The sequence below is a fragment of the Oryctolagus cuniculus genome, chromosome 6 (assembly GCF_051225735.1).
Source record: "Oryctolagus cuniculus isolate XC-2025 breed Fujian yellow rabbit chromosome 6, ASM5122573v1, whole genome shotgun sequence".
Classification (NCBI taxonomy): domain Eukaryota; kingdom Metazoa; phylum Chordata; class Mammalia; order Lagomorpha; family Leporidae; genus Oryctolagus; species Oryctolagus cuniculus.
The window spans coordinates 99950753-99971724 of NC_142872.1; the positions used below are offsets into that span (position 1 = coordinate 99950753).

Sequence of the window (20972 nt, forward strand, 5' to 3'; positions counted from 1 at the left end):
AGTAAGGCTGCTTAAATGAGACTAAGGTGCTCCTAAGGCAAGTAGTCCCTGTGAAAAGAAAACGTAGAAATAGCAGAGTGTATTTAATTTCTTCCTGCTGTGGTAACAGCTGCAGATACATTCCCTTTCTCTGCTTATTTCCTTGTCTTTTCTTGAAGCTTCAGAAGTCATTCACTGAAATAAATTAGTTTATCTGTTTGTATTGTCAGAAAAGCAACCAGAAGATTTTACAGAATGATCTCATTCATTAACAACTTGAAGTTCTGAAATGTTGATTACCATTTTCATTGAAAATGTTCAGGACTTAGAGCATCAAGATCCACTAAAACAAAGCAGGTATTCTATTAAGTAGACAGGATCTGTAAATTAGCAGCTGTAGGCTTCATTCTGTTGTACTCATTTTGGAAATGGACATGTTATGTTTCCATAATCCTTAAAGGATCACAAATCTTTCATAAAGAGGAACTACTATGCAAATAATTTTACATTACTATAAACTACAAAGTCTAGTATCCATTCCATTTAGTATTCAAGTCTACAGAAAAAAATCAAATGACAACTGCTTTATTATTAAAAGTTACTGAATTCCATAAAGCACACAAAGTAATCTATATTCAACTAACAAAAGTTTGTTACATGTATTTAAAAATATAACAGATTTGTCTGTCTTAACATTTATATTCTATTTAAAAAGTAATAGCTTTACATATTTTGCAACTTGAATTTATAAAATACATACATTCACCCTATTTCAAATTCTCAAGCACAATCTTTATTTCTGAATTGTAAGAGAAAAAAATGGTACCAACTGAAATGAAAAATTCATTTTGACCTGAACATGTACTTAATCCTTGGCTACCATATAATTAACCTAACAATTCATTAAAATAATTTTTTTACCTCAAACCTGACAATTTTAATTTACATAAGCAATTTGTGGTTAACTACGAAAAGACACATTTTCATACCTGACAAAATCTACTGAGTTCCTTAACAGTCCTATTTCAAGCTTTTAGAAGACGCAAGTCTATTCAATTTTTCCATATGCCCTGAAATCTGACAAGTTATGTCACAATTAACTCAAAGCCTAGTATGTTTTGAAAACATGATTTTGACTTTGAGAAAACAGTTTAGAATTATTATGGGATTAATCTTTTGTGAAAATCAGATAGGGGATGTGCCAAGAAACAGAGCAAGAACTGGATCCTGTTTTCCAGTGAACTCTTTCACTCAACATGTAAAACCAGAGTTCTTGCAACAGCTTCTATTCAGGAGTTCTTTCCATACATTCAAAATAGTTTCAGATCCTATTTTATCAACAAAACATTTTTCAATATAAAAAAAAGTCATAGCATTCTGATAACTCATTACCAAATACAAGTCTCAGTGCTAACATTTGAGAATTAAAATTACAATTAACATCTTACCCAGGGTATCACAGTCAAAACCACACTTTCAATTTTCAGGATAGGGCTGGGCTTGAAGTACACATTTAAGAGCCCACATGTTTGTAATGATGATAATGTATATAATCCTACGCTTAAACTAATGCAAAATGTATGTTGAGAAAGCAAGACTCTTTACAAGTAATTTAAGAAAAATAATTCCACAACTCAAAATGACTTAAAAATTTTAAATGGAAAAAAAATTTAATTCATTTGAGCAATAATCAGGCTTTGGGAGAGTTCCCACTCAAAAGTCAATACATTTCTCTTATTAGTTTTTTAGAAGTAAATTACAACTAACAGCTCATTAATGAAGGAGTCAATTATTCACAAAATTAACAATCTACTGATGAGGGGAATATCAGGAATTCAATGTATTTTATTTGTAGGACAGTCTTTTTTAGTTTTTTAAAACTTTCTGATGTAATTTTAATAATCTTCCTTCTCTGGATTCCTCAACTTAAAAAAAAAAAGCACAACTTAGAAGTCAGAAAAGGAAAACGCTGAAGACTGATCCACATTCAGAGATCTGTGGGAAGAGATAGGAAGGAAGGAGAAAGAGCACAGTGACTGAACAAATCAGAAAAGGATTGGGACTAGTTGCTGCAGACTAAAAGACGCCTTTTCCACAGGCCACAAACATGCAAAGGCAGTAAAGGCACTGACATACCAAATAGTGCACTACCTATTTTGATAACAAAAAGTAATATATGGTTAATTAAGCCTTCATTCTTTCTAAAAGCCAACTTACAAACACAATTATATATAAATATAAACCATAGCCATTCAAGCTAAAGTATGCACAAAAAATGAATAAAAGTGAATCTGAGAAATATAAGCAGCAGTAACCATAAAGGCTTAGAACTAGTGACACTGAATTCTTTATTTAAAAAAATTTTGAACACATAGTACCTCCTCTTCTCTTCTATTTTTAGGAAGAAGTTTTAACAAGTTTTAAATATCTCAATTCTCAGAAACAATAGACTTTTTAAAAAATAAGACTTGATTACTAGAAACAATATGTAGTTACACACCATTTTCATTATCACTACTCATTTCCATTATTTGTCAATTCATCTTCGATGCAATCTGGGGACAATTAACAGCCACTAGATAACTGTTTTAGAATCTGAAGAATTACCCACCACAGGAATCTAATGATATATATTTGCATATATTTAAAATTTCAGAAGGGTGAGTGTAATAAACTACTCTAGTTACTTTATACCAAATATTTATATACCCAATCAAAACAACAAGGATTCAGATCTTTCTCCAATTGTGTTGTTGACTATATAAAAGCTATTTGTAGCACTTTCTTCTGGGGAATTAAAAATGTTTTATTTCCCTGCGGGCTAAAAGGAAGAATTACATATTACAAGTAAATCCAGTAAAAGTGAATATTATTAACTCCTTAAGATTGAGAATGGCCATAAAATATATTTTTAAAAATTTTCCTTAAAAAACTGAAAACAATCTTTCTCTTTAAAACCTATGGCATTAATCCCTACTTGACAAAAAAAGAAAAATTCTGAAAGGGCACCAAGTTCATGAACTAAGCATGCATAAATAAGAAACTGAATGTATCACTGTTGTAACAGAATTTGGCAAACCAGCAGAATGGCCTAAAATAAATAAATAAATAAATAAGAAGAGAATACCTATTTTCGATATGAAAACATAACTCTGTAGGCCTAGTGCCCATGGAGGAAAAGCAGGGAAGGAGGAAGTAGCATATTCCTATGTACATTTTCTTTGTATTCTGGTTGTCTTTCAACAACACATTACAGAGAAACATTCTGCTTATTATTACAAAGCCATTTACTGCCCTCTGCAGAGCAATGAGTCAGATAAATGATGACTTCTAATAATGTGATGACTTCTAATAATTTTAATATAAAATTAATCAAATCTAAGTGTAAAGCAGTGTTCAATGACTTATTTTTCAAAGGAGGAATGTTAACCTGATTATGAACTGTGAATGGTTGATACTCCTGTTAGGATATTTCATCTTATTTTCTTCTCTTTAAAACATTAAATGTACTGAAATTATTTGGTTTTCCTCTGCATTACTTCATTTTATAGTTATCTATATGTAGAGAGAGAGGTATGTTAAAATACTGTTATAAAAAACTCAAATTCAGGCTGTATATGACCTATTAATCTATAGTTAATAGCATTGCTAATTGTAGACCTGGTATATTAATTCCTTTGGTGAATGAATGTCACAGGTCACTTCCTTGTAAGAGGATTTTAGTGAGGAGGACCAGCAATGTGGAGAGAGATTTCTCGCTAACCAACTGGAAAAAGATGAAGTTCACTCAGTAGTTTAGACCAGTTTTCTAAAATATGAAACTATATAATTTATAGCTGCAATTTTCATATTAAAAGCAGTTAAAAACTAAAAACTAAGAATAATTCCAAGATTTTCTATCTTGGTTAAACAGCCAACTAATACAATTGATTGAGATCACTATGAGAACTTATGTATATCTAGTCAAAATTGAACAAAAATGTTTCTAATTTTTAAAAAGTGGTAGTTGCTAACTGATAATATTAACTAACAGTGTCCACAATTTGGTGGCTGGCCATGGTTTTAATTTTTTTTCAAGTTATTTCTACAGCAGACATAATTTTGAAGTCTACCCACCCCTGAGTTCAGCAATTATACTTTTAGAGTGTAAAATTATATGCCCTTAATTAACAACATGTACAAAGCTACAAAATGTCATCTATACAGAGATTAAAAACAATTTTTAAAATATTATTTACCAATTATTGATTGGATGGTTTTACTGGGGTACATATTTCAAACTGTTCAGCCAATTGGCTTTTACTGTTAAGCCCAAATTGATCCACATATTCAATGCAGGATATTTCAAAAAGAGTGCAACAATAAGGCATTAGTAAAAATAACATTGTAGTAGAAACAGATTTTGCATATGTGAAAAGGTAATTTATAAAATACATTAATCACTTTTTAAAAAGAGAACCTAGTTGTAGCATCATTAACTTACATGGTACTGAGAATTGGACCTTTCAACAAACTTTTTTTTCTATAGAAAAATTTCATCTAGCTATAAGCACAGTCTTTTCAACAAGAAAACAAACTAAATCCCTTCAGGAAAAAGCTGTATGGTTGTGGAGACAAATAAGCAAACACACCATTTTATAGTGTACTTTTGCCTAAAATTAAAATAAAAATGTCCACACTTTTTGTTAAAACATTAAGCCTCTGTCAAAAATGTATTTCTTATTTTAGGATACAGGATTGAAGACAAGATGATACTTACAAGTAAAGAAAATTTACAAGAAAAAGCTTGACAAAAGTTTTTCAATTAAAGTATTATAACATTCAAACAACTTAAAACATAACAAAAGAAACAAGATTGCAAACAAAAATGTTTATGGATTTTCCAAACATAAATAAATGAAATAGTGTTTAGGCAGTAGGGCTCATGCTGATGGCTAGTAGGAAGTAACAGAGTGTAATCTACTTGGAAAAAAACCTTTAATGTACAAATAACAAGCCCAAATTATGGACTGCAGCAATTTAATCATCACTGCCATTTCTCTTACTTCCAAAATAAAGCCTTGATTAAACCATTCATACCCTATATTACTCACACCTTTACTTCAGAGATTGAGGAATTATATACAACAAATGAATTTATTTTCACCATAGGGATAACATATTGTACCTCTCTGCCAATGTTACTTGAAAACCTTCCATGTCAAAACAATTTGACAGCAGATATAAACAATTAAATAAATACGCAATGATCTTTCATTACAGTCCTTTGAAGACGCATGTTAATTCATGCTGTTAACCTTAGGATCACAGTGCATAGAATCCAAATATAAACAGTTGGGGTGCCTTTCAAAGTAATGTTGGATCCCTCACTTTATTTATAATCCCACTATAACCGCTAAGTTCATTTCATAGGCCCTATCATGCATTAATCATCGAGTGGCAGAAGCTAATGAAAACTTTTCCTATTACAACGTCCATTGCCGGCAATGAACGTCTTCAAACCACCAGGGAAGTCATTGTTATTGCACAATACATGAGGACCTGGAACTATTCCAAAAGCTTAAAAAAATAAAAATAAAAAATGGAATTATATTTGACATTTCCTGACACCTGCATTGATACTGTATGACTAATAAAAGCATGTCAGTTGCCTGGACTGAACCAGCGATCAACATGCGCCCAGAATGCACACGAGTAAAAATGCAGTAAAAGGAAGTAGTCTTCATTGCCTATAGGTCACTTCCAGTCAAAGGTTAAAGTTCAAAGACTGAATGATCAAAGTGCTCATTTTCTCAGTAGGACTATCTTCTGCTAGGAGGATGATAACAGTGGCATCATCAACAAGTATCATCTTTAAGAAAAGGAGAAAAAAGAGAATTAAAAAGTTAAGCATGCATAAATAAAATCTACAAATTAATCTAATGTAGAAATATTTTCACTAGCAAAAAGAATATGGTTTACATAATTGCCTCTCTCAATCCCTGGAAATAAAAACTCCAAACTGCTATTATACAGGAATAAACTAATCAAGTTTTACTCTTTAAGGAAATTAGTAGTTCATACAAACCTTAAAGTGATGTAGTTTATTTGTTCTATTTGAAATAATAAATTAAATATTATACCTAATTTCATCATAATGCTTTAAATAAGAATATTTTTAAGAAAACACTGGGAGCTTATATCTCCTAAATTTCATAAGAAAGTATCTGAATCTTAAATTACCATGGAACTTGGAATTTTTTTATGACTACAGAACAAACTTAGGAATATGAAGAAGTTCCTTACAACATCACTTCTCTATAATAAGAGCATTTTATAACACTTGGGTCCTAAATTTTTACTAAGACTAATCATACTCAAATCTCTAGCCTAAAAGGATAACACTGTATTTTACCTATTATGTCAAACTTCATCATTCATTAATTTCTGAAATGAACTGGAGGCAGGTCTATTTTACAAGGGAGATTCTAGCTCTGAATCAAAGGCAAATCCCTCAGCCCATCTGTTATGTTAGGATGAACTGTCTATTTCATATACCTATTTTGCTTAGGTTCCTTAATTTTTTTAACTGTATTCTCTGAACTTAATCGATTTTTTTTTTTTTTTTTTTTTTTACAGGCAGAGTGGACAGTGAGAGAGAGAGACAGAGAGAAAGGTCTTCCTTTGCCGTTGGTTCACCCTCCAATGGCCGCCGCGGCCGGCGCGCTGCGGCCGGCGCACCGCGCTGATCCGATGGCAGGAGCCAGGAGCCAGGTGCTTATCCTGGTCTCCCATGGGGTGCAGGGCCCAAGCACCTGGGCCATCCTCCACTGCACTCCCTGGCCACAGCAGAGGGCTGGCCTGGAAGAAGGGCAACCGGGACAGAATCCGGCGCCCCGACCGGGACTAGAACCCGGTGTGCCGGCGCCGCTAGGCGGAGGATTAGCCTAGTGAGCCGCGGCGCCGGCTTCTTAATCGATTTTTCAAAGCAATGGACTGTTGCCTCAACTGGCACACAAGGTATTTCCATTCCAATGCAAGTATGACCTTAATTAATCAATTAATTAATTTTAAAATGTATTTAAAAGGTAGAGTTAGAGCGAGCGAGCGAGAATATCTTCAATCCACTGGTTCACTCCCCAAATGGCCGCAACTGCTGGGGCTGGGCCGGGCCAAAGCCAGGAGTCAAGAACTTCCTCCAGTCTCCCACATGGGTGCTGGGGCCCAAGCACTTGAGCGGTCCTCTGCTGCTTTTCAAGGCACATTAGCAGGAAGCTGGATCAGAAGCAGAAGTGGAGCAGCTGGGACTTGAACCAGTGCCTATATGGGATATTGGCACTGCAGATGGAGGCTTAACCTTCTATGCTACAGGGCCAACCCCAATGTTAATTCCTTAGTGTATAGAAACTATTAAAATAGTTCTAAAAAACATTGCTAACAAATTTACAATACGGAATGTTTACTCACATATCAATACAATTTTTTATATCCAAAGATCTCTGAACACGAATGGGGTGACTTTTTTACACTTGAATGTGCTAAAGAAAACATCTACAAAAACAATATAAGGTATGAAACAGAAACAATAGGATAGCAGTGACTAAATTCTTAAGAGAACATAAATAAATAATGTGAAAGATCACAAATTTAAGCTGAAGAAAATTTGTTTTCAATAATTCAACACAGGTATCTGGCAGCTTAGCTTTGGTGTGCTGGCAGAGTTCTCTTGTAATAAGAGATGAAGTGAAGCCGGCGCCGCGGCTCACTAGGCTAATCCTCCGCCTTGCGGCGCCGGCACACCGGGTTCTAGTCCCGGTCAGGGCACCGGATTCTGTCCCGGTTGCCCCTCTTCCAGGCCAGCCCTCTGCTGTGGCCAGGGAGTGCAGCGGAGGATGGCCCAGGTGCTTGGGCCCTGCACCCCATGGGAGACCAGGAAAAGCACCTGGCTCCTGCCATCGGATCAGCGCGGTGCGCCGGCCGCGGCGGCCATTGGAGGGTGAACCAACGGCAAAAGGAAGACCTTTCTCTCTTCTCTCTGTCTCTCTCTCTCTCACTGTCCACTCTGCCTGTCAAAAAAAAAAAAAAAAAAAAAAAGAGATGAAGTGAAATTTCAGATCTTTTGCTTTTTATGAATACACTGTGTATCCAGGAAGCCCCTTGGAAAATACATATAACAATAACACTAATCTACACCAAAACCTCCCTCACATTTCTGCTTACACCCGACAAATACACTGACCCAAGTATTCTGATTGTATCACTCAGAGGACTGTGGAACTTGATACCTGAGACATAAAATTCCACTTGGTTTCTAGAAACCAAACTGCTACATGTTCTACTGAGTTTATCCAGTTCTAAGTCAGCCTTTGTTCAATGTCTAATCTTTTTGTTTAGCTTTGCAAATCACGTGAAAGCTGGTCTCTGTATCAAACCTTTGAGAATTGTTAAGAAAGAACAATATTTCTTGGTATCCTCGTTTTATATAAGGTGAACATGCACAACAAAGATCTTCTGTGACAAAAATAGGTAAGTAGAAAAAAGATAAGCCAACATCTGGAAAGTTCTAACAAAAATAGTTGATGAGTTAATATTATACAAGAGAACATCCAATTACCTTTTTGATAAGACTGTTCAAGTTCACCTATAATGCCAAGATAATTTATTATTCATATACTTGTGAAAGCTATTCTGATCATGTATGAAGGAGAAGACAGTATATGCTACAAAGTGAAAATGATTTGTTTAAAATTGAAGGGAAAGTTCAAAAAAATTCTGTTTCATAGCCCCTGTAGACTGACCATGAAATTCACTTATGGAACTAAGTTTTCCCTTAAAGAGAGAATGGATGAAGTGAATGATTCATGCATTTTGGGTTCAAAAAGGAACAGAGGGGTGGGCATTTGGCCTACTGATTAAGACTCCAGTTAGGATGCCCACATCCCACACTGGAGTATCAAGACTGGATTCTGAGATCCTGATGTTTGCTTACTGCCACCCACACTGGAAGACCTACATTGTATTTTAGTCCCCTAGATCCTACAGGCATTTGAGGTATGGGTGTCAGCACATGGGATCTCTCTCTTTTTTTCCTGTCTGTCTCTGTTTCTCTGCCTCTGAAATAAATTTTAAAAAAAGGAGAGCAGAGAGTATATCAGAAGATAAGAATTTCTCACAGTAAGTCACTGAACCAAGGATATTTTAAACAGAATTATATATAAATAAAAAAATTTATCTGTACCTAGGATTGGAGGTTGGACTAAGAAATTCATGATTAGGATGAATTAAATTTCAGTGGCTTTCTAAAAATGACTACTTGTACGGGGGGGGGGGGGGAGAAAAAAAATATTTAAATTTGTTTATTGGGAAAATGAATTCCTGAACAAACTCCAGACTAATTTAGGTAAGATGTTAGCTTGAAATGCTCCACTATTTTTTTGGTACTTCTGGGCTTACTTGGAGATTCACTCTCTCCAAATCATTTATTTATTTTTTAAAGATTTATTTATTGCCGGCGCCGTGGCTCACTAGGCTAATCCTCCACCTTGCGGCGCCGGCACACCGGCTTCTAGTCCCAGTCAGGGTGCCAGATTCTGTCCCGGTTGCCCCTCTTCCAGGCCAGCTCTCTGCTGTGGCCAGGGAGTGCAGTGGAGGATGGCCCAAGTCCTTGGGCCCTGCACCCCATGGGAGACCAGGAGAAGTACCTGGCTCCTGTCACCGGATCAGTGCGGTGCGCCGGCCGCAGCACGCCGGCCGCAGCGGCCATTGAAGGGTGAACCAACGGCAAAGGAAGACCTTTCTGTCTGTCTCTCTTTCACTGTCCACTCTGCCTGTCAAAAAATAAAAAAAAATAAAAAAAATAAAGAATTACTTTAAAAAAGATTTATTTATTTATTTATTTGAAAGTCAGAGAGAGAGAGAGAGAGAGAGGGAGGGAGGGAGGGAGGGAGGGAGGGAGTGGTGAAAGAAAAAGAAAGAGAGCAAGCGAGCTATCTCCCATCCACTGGGTCACTCCGCAGATGGCCACAATGGTCAGGGCTGGGCCAGGTGGAAGCCAGGAACCCTTTCTGGGTCTCCCACATGGGTAGCAGGTACCCAAGTACTAGGGCCATCTTCCATTGCTTTTCCAGGCCATTAGCAGGAAGCTGGATCAGAAGTGGAGCAGCCAGGACACGAACCAGCACCCATATGGGATGCTGGCATTGCAGGCAGTGGCTTTACCAGCTATACCACAAAAGCTGCCCCATCTGTAATAGTAGAGATTTCTCCATAATAGCTAAAAAGTGTAACTGTATAAAAAGCCATTTCTACTATGAATTATACTTTATTTTAAATAATTAGTTCTTATTTCTGGTCTCACTATGTGACCTTCCCCCATTTGTTATTCAAAATGATAAAGGGCTTTTCATAAATCCTTTCAACTGTACAAGCCAGAATTACAGGGTCTTGAAAACTGATTATCTTTTTCAAATTTTCCTACTGGGGAGTTAGGAAAGAAAAATTATGAATACCCTCTAACAGTGGGGTAAGAGAGTTGTACTTTCAAAAAACATGCATTTTAAAAATAAATTACTCAGGGTCAGCATTATGGCATAGCTGGGCAAACACCAGCATCCCATATGGATGCCAGTTCAAGTCCTAGCTGCTCCATTTCCAATCCAGCCCCTTGCTAATGGCCTGGGAAGAGCACTGGAAGATGGCTCAAGTATTTGGGCACCTGCCACCCACATGAGAGACCCAGATGAAGCTCTTGGCTTCAGTCTAGCCCAGTGCTGGCCACTGGGACCATCTGCAGAGTGAATCAGCGCCAGCAGATTTTCAAGATGTTTTTCTCTCCCTCTCTGATTTAACAAAAAAAAAAAAAAAAAAAAAAACTGGGGCTGACATTGTGGCATGGTAGGTAAAGCTACCACCTGCAATACCAGCCTCCCATATGGGCACCAGTTTGAGACCCAGCTGTTCTACTTTGGATCCAGCTCTCTGTTAATGGCCTGGGAAAGCAGCAGAGGATGGCCCAAGTATATGGGCCTCTGCTACCCATATGGGAGACACAGATAGAGCTCCAGGCTCCTGATTTTGGCCTGGTCCAGCATTGGCCATTAAAGTCACTTGGGGAGGTAGCCAGTGGATGGAAGATCTTCCTCTTTCCTCCTCTCTCTTTCAAATTAATAAATAAAACTCTAAAACAAACAAAACAAAACAAAACATCTACTAGGTCAGTGCTGTGGCGTAGGAAGTAAAAGCCACCATCTTTGATGCCAGCATCTCATATGGATGCTGTTTTGGGTCCCAGCTGTACCACTTCTGATCCAGCTTCCTGCTAATGAGACTAGGAAAGCAGCGGAAGATAGCCTAAGTACTTGGGACCCTGTACCTTTGTGGGAGACTCAGAAGGAGCTCCTGGCTCCTGGCTTCAGCCTAGCCCAGCCCTGGCTATTGGGTCACTCCATTTGGAGAGTGAGCCAGTGGATGGAAGATTTTCTCTCTGTCTCTTTCTCTGTAACTCTGGCTTTCAAATAAATAAATCTTAAAAAAAAAAAAAAAAAAAAAAAAAAGAATTGTTACCTTCAACTATGGGAAGATTTAAAAAAAATCCATCACTCTAAGACAATGTCTTACAAAGTTTTGTTTTAAAAAAGAGATGATTTAAAAACATTTGTGAGGCCGGCGCCGTGGCTCAATAGGCTAATCCTCCACCTTGCGGCGCCGGCACACCGGGTTCTAGTCCCGGTTGGGGCGCCGGATTCTGTCCCGGTTGCCCCTCTTCCAGGCCAGCTCTCTGCTATGGCCAGGGAGTGCAGTGGAGGATGGCCCAGGTGCTTGGGCCCTGCACCCCATGGGAGACCAGGAAAAGCACCTGGCTCCTGGCTCCTGCCAGGATCAGCGCGGTGCGCCGGCTGCAGCGGCGGCCATTGGAGAGTGAACCAACGGCAAAAGGAAGACCTTTCTCTCTCTGTCTCTCTCTCTCACTGTCCACTCTGCCTGTCAAAAAAAAAAAAAAAATAAAAATAAAAAAATAAAAAAATAAAAACATTTGTGGAAAAAAACACAAAAGAGGAATGTTTCTATTACTAGTGAGAATGGATCTGAAACAGAATGACTACTTTGTTAGCAATTTTGACATTTTCAAAAGATCTCTGGGGGTGGGTGTTTTAGCCTAGCTCAGCCTCCTGACTCCAGCTTCCCACTACTGCAAAACAGAAGGCAGCTGGGAGAGCTCAAGTATTTCAGTCCCTGCCACTGGGCTTCAGTCTGGCCTGGTTCCCAGCTTCAGACAGGATCAGCTCCAGCTCCTACAGACATTCGGGGAGTGGATCAGAGGATGGAAGATCTCTTTCTCTGTTTCCCTCCACCTCTCAAATTCAAATATATAAGTAAATATAAATATAAATGTATGTATTCAATGCAAATTGAAGTAGAGAGCCATTTAATTGCATTAGGGTCATATTAAATATTTTAGGGGATCCTCAGTGCCTACAAGGAATTCTTTAAGCTAGATTATTAATGAGTCTATTTGGAAACCTGTTTTTCTAAGAATACTTGAAACAGTAGCTCTTAAATGACTAGCCATATGAGGGGATATCTTAAAAACCCTATTTTGGGCACAGTAATAACGTTTTTCAGGTTCCTCAAAAAAGTAGTACTCGACAAGACTTTGATGAAGAAGCTCCCAAGAGAGGTGTGGGGGAGGGGCAGGTATGGAGTGAATGTATGTGTGTGTATATGTGCAGAAGGATTTATTCCATGAAAACAGCATGTGCAAAGGCAATAGATGGTGGAATAGAGTGTACATTACAAATAGTGCTCCACTGACCACTTCATGAATAAAATGTTTCTCGTATTAGTTTCCTGTGAAACCAGGAGCTCTTAATGCTATTACCAAAGACGAAGTTCTTCATAGGATGCCACAGTCATTAGTAGTGTTGTTTTCCTGGGGAATTCTAAGACTCAGCCATTTAAAATCACAACACAATACATGGCTGGTGAGGGAGAAAAAAGATTCCAATATCTTAAAAAAAATAATTATTTTCTTAGAATGGATTCTCAGTTTACTGAGACAAATGATTTGATCTTGAAATTTCAGCTTCTTAAATACTGCTAAAATATTTCCTCACCATCCCATATGAGCAACCAGCTGCTCTGCTTCTGATCCAGCTTCCTGCTAATGTGCCTGGAAAATCAGCAGATGATGGCCAAAGAGCTTGGGCCAGAGACCCAGAAGGAGTTGCAGACTCCTGGCTTTGGCTTGGCCCAGCTCTGGTCTTAGTGGCCATCTGGGGAAAGAACCAGCAGATGGAGGATCTCTCCCTACTCCCTCTATAACTCTGTCTTTAGAATAAATAAATCAATTTAAAAAAACAAAAACAAAAAGGATTACACTAAATTTTCTATGTAACACCAGCAGATATAAAAGCTGTATTCTACTCTTTACTATCTTTCAATATTGCATTCATTTTATAAAACCCTACCAATTCAATTATTCACAGTTCCAAAAATCTTAAATTTGCAATTTTAATGAGCTGCACTTTTTGCCTATGTTGTTATTTACTCTTAGATAACTTTGAAATAAGTCTTAATTTTAATAAGGTACACATATTTTTCAAAGTATTTAAAACTTCATATGGGGGCGGTGTTGTGGTACAGCAGGTAAAACCATTGCCTGAGATGCCGGCATCCCTTATGAACGCTAGTCTGAGTCTCAGCTTCTCTGTTTCTGATCCAGTTCCCTGCTAATGTATCTGGGAAAGCAGCAGAAGATGGTCTAAGTACTTCTGCCACTGCCATCCATTGGAGAGCTGGATGGAATTCTTGGCTCCTGGCTTCAGCCTGGCTAAGCCCCAGTCATTGTGGCCATGTGGGGAAGTTAATCAGTGGATGGAAGATCTCTCTCTCTATAACTCTGCCTTTCAAATGAAATAAATCTCAAAACTACTTTATAATGATAATGCTTTCTCCTGGTCGCTCCTCTTCCAGTCCAGCTCTCTGCTGTGGCCCGGGAAGGCAGTGGAGGATGGCCCAAGTGCTTGGGCCCTGCACCCACATGGGAGACCAGGAGGAAGCACCTGGCTCCTGTCTTGGAACTGGCGCAGCGTGCCGGCCGTGGCAACCATTTGGGGGGGGGGGGTGTGAACCAATGGAAAAAGAAAGACCTTTCTCTCTGTCTCTGTCTAACTCTGCCTGTCAAAAAAAAAAAAAAAAAAAAAAAAAAAAAAAAGCTTTCAAAAAAATTTAAAAATTTCATATAACTTAAATTTTTTGTGGCTCCTTTTAAATTTAGTAATCTCCCTCTAGAGAATGTCCAGTGTTTTAAAGTTTGTTTTAAAAAAAAATGTTTGTTTTTTTCTTAAATACCTAATCCACAGGAAACATTTTATATGAAGTGACTATATAAATTTCTTTCTTAAATTACCAGTTTTCTAAGATGATGACTATTTCTTTCCCCTTCTCACTGACTTGCAACGGATTTCCCAAATGTTATATACAACAAGGCCTATGTAACAGTAATTCTATTTTCAGTGATGTACTCTTACATTAATATGTTTTACCATCTGGTAGACTTTGTTCTCTGTTACCCTTTGTAGTTCAAGTTTTGCTCTCCTCATCTATATTTTTTCAAACATTTTTTTTTTTTGAAAGGCAGAGTTAGACAAAGACACACACACACACACACACACACACTCCATCTGCTGGTTCACTCCCCAAACAGCCACAATGGCTGGGCTGAAGCCAAGAGCTCCAAGCTGGGTTTCCCAGACAAGTTGCAGGGTCCCAAGCACTTGGGCCATCTTCCATTGCTTTCTCAGGTACATTACCACAGTGAGGGGGATCAGAAGTGGAGCAACCAGGACTTGAACCAGAGTCCACAGGGAATCAGGTGTCGCAGGCACCATCTTAACCTAATGTGACACAATGCTTGCCCCCTGAACTTTTCTTTTTTAAAAAAGATTTATTTATTTATTTTACAGGCAGAGTAACAGAGAGTGAACGAGAAGAGGAAGCTGGATGAGTAGCTGGGACCCACACCTGCTTAACCTGCAGAGCAACAACCCAGGCCCCCTCCAACTTTTCCAGCACCTTTCCTCATCATTCCACTGGATTTTTACTGAATTACATTAAACCCCAAATTTGTAAATAATATATACCTAAGAAAAGTAGTTTCTCATTAAAGTATCTCAATATTTTTTCATTTTTTCAAGGGTTTTTTTACTTTCTTCTTCTAGGTCATACATCTCATTAACTTCACAAATTTTCATATTTTGTGTCTCTCAGGAATAGCATTCTTGTTTTTTAAAAAAGATTTATTTATTTATTTGAAAGTCAGAGTTAGAGAGAAAGGGGGGGAGGGGAGAGGGAGATGGAAAGGGACAGAGAGATACCTTTCATCTACCGGTTCACTTCCCAGATAGCTGCAACAGCCAGGGCTGCGCCAGGAGCTTCATCTCGGTCTCCCACATTGGTGGCAGGGGCCCAAGTACTTGAGTCATCTTCATCTGATTCACCCAGACCATTAGCAGTGAGCTGGATCACAAGTGGAACAGCCTCGACATGATTTGGCACCCATACAAGATGCTGGAGATGCAGGTGGCTGCTTTATCAGCTATGCCACAATACTGGCCCCAAGAATACCATTCTTCTTTCACTCTTTCTACTATGTATCAGCTGGCATGGCATTACTACCTCATTGACTCTGGTCACTTTTTATTTCAATACCTGGAGAACTCTTAAGTTTATAATTTATTCAGTTTAAGTGAGGATACAGAAAGTTTCATATTGGATAGAAAAGGAGAAAGGTCATATTCCTTCAGTTTTTCCCGTTCTAATTTGTATTGGGTTAACAAAAACAAACAGGAAAACACAGGCAGATGCTTCTATGTATACAAAATCACACAGGGTGGTTTTATTTCCTCTTTAAAATGAACATTATGGAACATAAATGTTTTGTTTTCATTTCAAATACTTCTTTGAGGAAGCTGTAAGGTTAGTTCAGAAAAGATGCTAGCAGCTCTGAATTATAAAGCTATCATTATCTCTCTTGTCTTTCTCTCTGCCTCTCCAATAAATAAATAAAAATTTAAAAACAGCAGACTGGGGCCAGCATTGTGATGTAGCAAGTAAAGCCACCACCTGCAATGCCAGTATCCCATATGGGTGCAATTTGTTTCCCAGCTGCTCCATTTCTGATCCAGCTCCCTGCCATTCATGGCCTGTGAAAAGCAGTGAAGGATGGCCCAAGTATTTGGGCCCCTGCTACCCATGTGGGAGACGTGGACGAAGCTCTTGGCTTTGGCCTGGCTCAACTCTGGCTGCTGCAGCCATATGGGGAGTGAAACAGTAGATGGACAATTTCTGTGTCTCTTCTAACTCTTTTGAGTAAATAATTTATTTTTTAAAAAAAGTGGTACAGTCTCATAATGTTAACGTAATTTTAGATTTTAGTTGTATTGTATGATGGATGTGATTTTGCTTGCCCACTAAATCTAGACTGAAGGGCAGGTATCTAGCATAGTGATTTAGAAACTGTATCAGTACTGGGTTAGATACGCTGCTCCCACTCCTATCCCCAGCTCTCTCCTAATGTGGAAAGAAGGCAGCAGTAACAGTACAAGTAATGAATTACTGCCACTTACACGGAGACCTAGATTGAGGTCCTGGCTTCAGCCCAGTCCAGTCTGGCTGTTATGGGTGTGGGCATCTGGGTAATGAACCAGTGGATAACAGATCTGTTTCTGTCTCTCTACTTCTCAAATAAATAAAAATAAAAATAAAATGTAGTATATAGTTCATCCATAAAATATCCTACAATGTTTTCAAGAACTTTTTCCATACTGATATCATAAAAACAGGATCAATTATATCTTCTGCTCTTTTTTTCTAAGTCCTAACAGATACATATCAAGTCAAAATGCAAAAACAATTACCATCCCAAATTAAATCTGCTTACCATGATACCACCATTTTGTTTTCTTTGGATTCTTGTTACATGTTCGCACATAAAAAGAATTATCTGGTGGTCGTCTCTGAAACAAAAGAAGTGAGTTTAAACAGCTAAGAAGTTGTAACATAGAAAACTTGCAGGGGAGATAGCTTGAGGAAAAGCTCATGCACAATTATTACAGAAAGCATAAAAAACACTGTCAACACTAACAGCATGACTAAAAGAACAAGAACTATAAATATAGCCAGAGAAATATATACTTTTGACCCATAAATTGTTTTTAAAAGGAGATGGTGGTGTATGTGTATGGTCCTGGTTAGGCTGCAGTCAGTGGGATCACTAACAGAATGACTATCAACCAAAATTGATGGCATTAAGATAAAGGAATTTTAGTTTCATGTATCTTATAATTTCTGTAGGAATAATAACTACTTCTGTGAGCTAATTAAAATGGAAAAGTCTACTTAACTAGGTTTGTCTAAAGAACTAAGAACAACTTAAAATCTCCACACCTCCAAAGTCTTACTGTTTTAGTGTAATAAAGTATTATTGAGGAAAGATCAAAGGATTCCATTCCTAAACAAAATATAAGAGGAAAAAAAAGACAACATATTTTGGCCTTTCTGGACTAGAACAATACAAGAAACAAGACAGCTCTGCAAGGGAATTATGTTAGAAGCCATGATTCCAACAACACTGAAAGTAGATAATACAACAGAGTTCTTTCTGAAAACCCTTGGATACTGACCAGACACAAGAAATTTGACTTGGGGCCAGCACTGTGGTGTAGCGGGTAAAGCTGCCACCTGCAGTGCCGGCATCCAATATGGGCACTGGTTCAAGACCCAGCTGCTCCACTTCCGATCCAGCTCTCTGCTATTGCCTGGGAAAGCAGTAGAAGACGGCCCAAGGCCCTGGGCCCCTGCACCCGTGTGGGAGACCTGGAAGAAGCTCCTGGTTCCTGCCTTCACATCAGTGCAGCTCTGGCCATCACAGCCATTTGGGGAGTGAACCAACGGATGAAAGACCTCTCTCTCTCTCCACCTCTCCTTCTCTCTGTGTAACTCTTTCAAATAAACAAATCTTTAAAAAAAAAAAAATGACTCTACAAAGATTAGGAAACATATTAAGTTCACATTAAAACTACCAAGGGAAGGTTTGAGATAATATGATAGATATTCCTATCTTTTAGTTTTCTTTTCATCTACTCTCAGCACTGTTCTGATGGATATTTTTTTTCCCTGCCCTTAAACGTTTCATAGTGTTTAGACAGGCATCTTTTCAGATTTCATCAACTGTTCAGCTAACCTACTAAAGACAAGAGACTAAGAGAATTCTTTCCTCTAAGTCTAATCAAAAGAAATGGAATGGGGGACCAGCACTGTGGCATAAGGGGGAAAAGCTGCTGCCTGTAAGGCAGACATCCCACAGGCGCATTCGTTCAACTCCTGGCTGTTCCACTTCCTATCCAGCTCCCTGCTAACGTTCATAGGAAAACAGAAGATGGCTGAAGTGTTTGGGCAACTGCACCCACATGGGAGACCCAAATAATCAATCTCCACTGGCTAGGGAGTGAACCAGTGGATGGAAGATCTCTTTCTCTCTGTCTCCCCCTAACTTTGACTTTCAAAATAAATAAATCTTAAAAAAAAAAAAAAATGAAGTGGAATGGAGATATTATTTCAGGAAGGTCCAACCAGAAAGCAAAGTTAATAGGACTACCTAGATAGCAGGAAGGTAAATAATCCACCTGACTGTAACTAAAACTCACACACTTGATTCACGTTTGTGTTAATATTTAATAGTAATTTAATTTAACAAAAGGAACATTGTCACATAAGGTGTTCAACAACTATCCTAAGATTATTCTGTTGGCATAATCTGAGAAAATTCCTGAAAATTTAGTAATTAGATACCTGACTACCTTGAAGAGATGGTCCTCTGTTGTTTGTCATGCAAAGTTAAACCAGGGTTCGAACAATGGAATAAACTTCTATTATTATAGCAAATCATCTCAAACTCATTTTATCTATTTTGTTTAGAAGCCAAGAATTTATCTATTTTGTTTAGAAGCCAAGAATTATAACAGCCTTTAAAAATATTTAAGAAGGAATAAAAACACTCATTCTATTTGCTTAAGTCTGGAATATAACCAATCTGTTAAGTGATCAGGGAGATACAGTTCTGAAAAAAAAAAAAAAGTAACTTTACCAAGAGATGGATATTTTTTTTTCCTGCCCTTAAATGTTTCATAGTGTTTAGACAGGCATCTTTTATCAAATTGTTTCAGGAACGGAATACAAGGCTGGGAAGGCTGGGCAGTGTAAGAATATTATAAGGGCATTGACAATAAAGGATAGATTACTAAAAGGCCATTGGTCCCATTATCAGTATTTAATCTACTGAAATCTACTGATAGATTTCATTATTTTTTATACAGACTTCATTTAAATGACTTCCACAGGGCTGGCACTGTGGTGTAGTGGGTAAAGCTACTGCCTGTGACACCAGCATCCCACATGTATGCTGCTTCACTTTCTGGCTGGTCTACTTCTGACCCAGGTCTCTGCTAATGTGCCTGGTAAAAGCAGCAGAGGATGGCCCAACTTTCTGGGCCCCTGCCACCTACATGGGAGACCTGGAAGAAGCTCCTGGCTCCTGGCTTTGGCCTGGCTCAACCTCAGCCATTACAGCCATCTGGGAAGTTCAACAGTAGATGAAGATCTCTCTGTGTCTCTGTCTCTATGTAACTCTGACTTTTAAAATAAATAAATAAATTTTAAACAAATGAAAGCCTTCAGCCTAGGGAACCATTTCTTGTAAAAGGGAACTAGAACAAAATAAATGACTGAATCAAAGTCCTAAATACCTTTAGTGAAAACTGACGTGTATATTCAGAGTTTAAGTACAGCCCACAGACCAAAGTCTACCACAGATGACCTGTTTTAACAGCAGAGCTTTAAGGTGGGTACCTAAAAGACCTTTGAAAGCTTATTTGGAGCTGTATCTCCTCAGTCTGAAGCACATTTCCTTCTCATCTTTATAACATAGCACTAAGCACAGTAAAAACAGCAAACATCTAATAAAAGTTTGTTAAATCGTATATTTAACAGACATTTTGACTATAACACCAGCTTCCCATATGGGCACCGATTCCAGTCCCAGCTGCTCCAGTTAAGATCCAGCTCCCTGCTAATGTGCTTGGGAAAGTAGCAGAAGATGGCTCAAGTCCTTGGGCTCCTGCACGTGCCCACATGGGAGCCCCAGATGAAGTTCCTGGCTTCCATCTGGCCCGGTCCTGGCTGTTGTGGCCATTTAGGGAGTGAACCAGTGGATGGAAGACCTTCCCCCCCCCCGCCCCTTTCCCTCTGTAACTCTGCCCTCCAAAATAAATAAAGTCTTAAAAAAAAAAAAAAAGTTTATTGGGGCCAGCGCTGTGGTGCAGCAGGTTAACACCATGGCCTGAAGCACCGGCATCCCATACGGGCACTGGTTTGAGACCCGGCTGCCCCACTTCTGATCCAGCTCTCTGCTACGGCCTGGGAAAGCAGTAGAAGATGGTTCAAGTCCTTGGGCCCCTGCACCCACATGGGAGACCGGGAAGAAGTTCCTGGCTCCTGGCTTCGGATCGGCACAGCTCCGGCCGTTGTGGCCAATTGGGGAATGAACCATCTGATGGAAGACCTCTCTCTCTCTCTCTCTGCCTCTCCTCTTTCTGTGTAACTCTGACTTTCAAATAAATAAGCAAATCTTTAAAAAAAAATTTATTGATACTTTATATAGCATGGCAAGTCTTAAAACTAATCATGCAAGAAACACTAGTAGCAGACAAATACAATGTGAGGAGAATGGCAAAGGTTAGAAGGATGAAGGAGGCACAATGGATTCTCAATGTGTATTATGGAAAAACCATGCGTGAACTTCAAAATTTTTCTGCAAAAAATAAGTATTTTTTAATTCAATTTTTCTGGAGACTTTTTATTGACTATCCAGGACCACTTAATTTTACTATTTATTTATTTGAAAGGCAGAGCAACAGAGAGAAGGGAGGGAGGGAGGGAGGGAGGGAAAGAAGAGGGGA

The 20972-nt window shown here is 38.4% G+C and overlaps 1 protein-coding gene across 17 annotated transcripts in view; it reads right to left on the bottom strand.

Moving 5' to 3' along the window:
• Positions 1 to 548: 548 nt before the first annotated feature.
• The window catches only part of UBE2W (ubiquitin conjugating enzyme E2 W), a 69328-nt gene continuing 48904 nt past the window's right edge, over positions 549 to 20972 (bottom strand). For 8 of the 17 annotated variants that reach the window (XR_011389140.2, XM_089335429.1, XM_089335428.1 and 5 more), the window contains 2 exons: positions 16898 to 16973; positions 549 to 5830 (listed from right to left, as the gene is read on the bottom strand). Coding sequence is in view for 15 of the 17 variants with exons in the window: in XM_089335429.1 (XP_089191555.1) it covers positions 5726 to 5830; positions 16898 to 16973 (181 nt within the window). In the remaining 2 variants the exon portion in view is untranslated. Of the gene's footprint in view, positions 5831 to 9659; positions 9786 to 16897; positions 16974 to 20972 lie in introns of all 17 variants that reach the window. The other 9 variants (XM_089335422.1, XM_051844567.3, XM_089335420.1 and 6 more) reach the window with 3 other exon arrangements.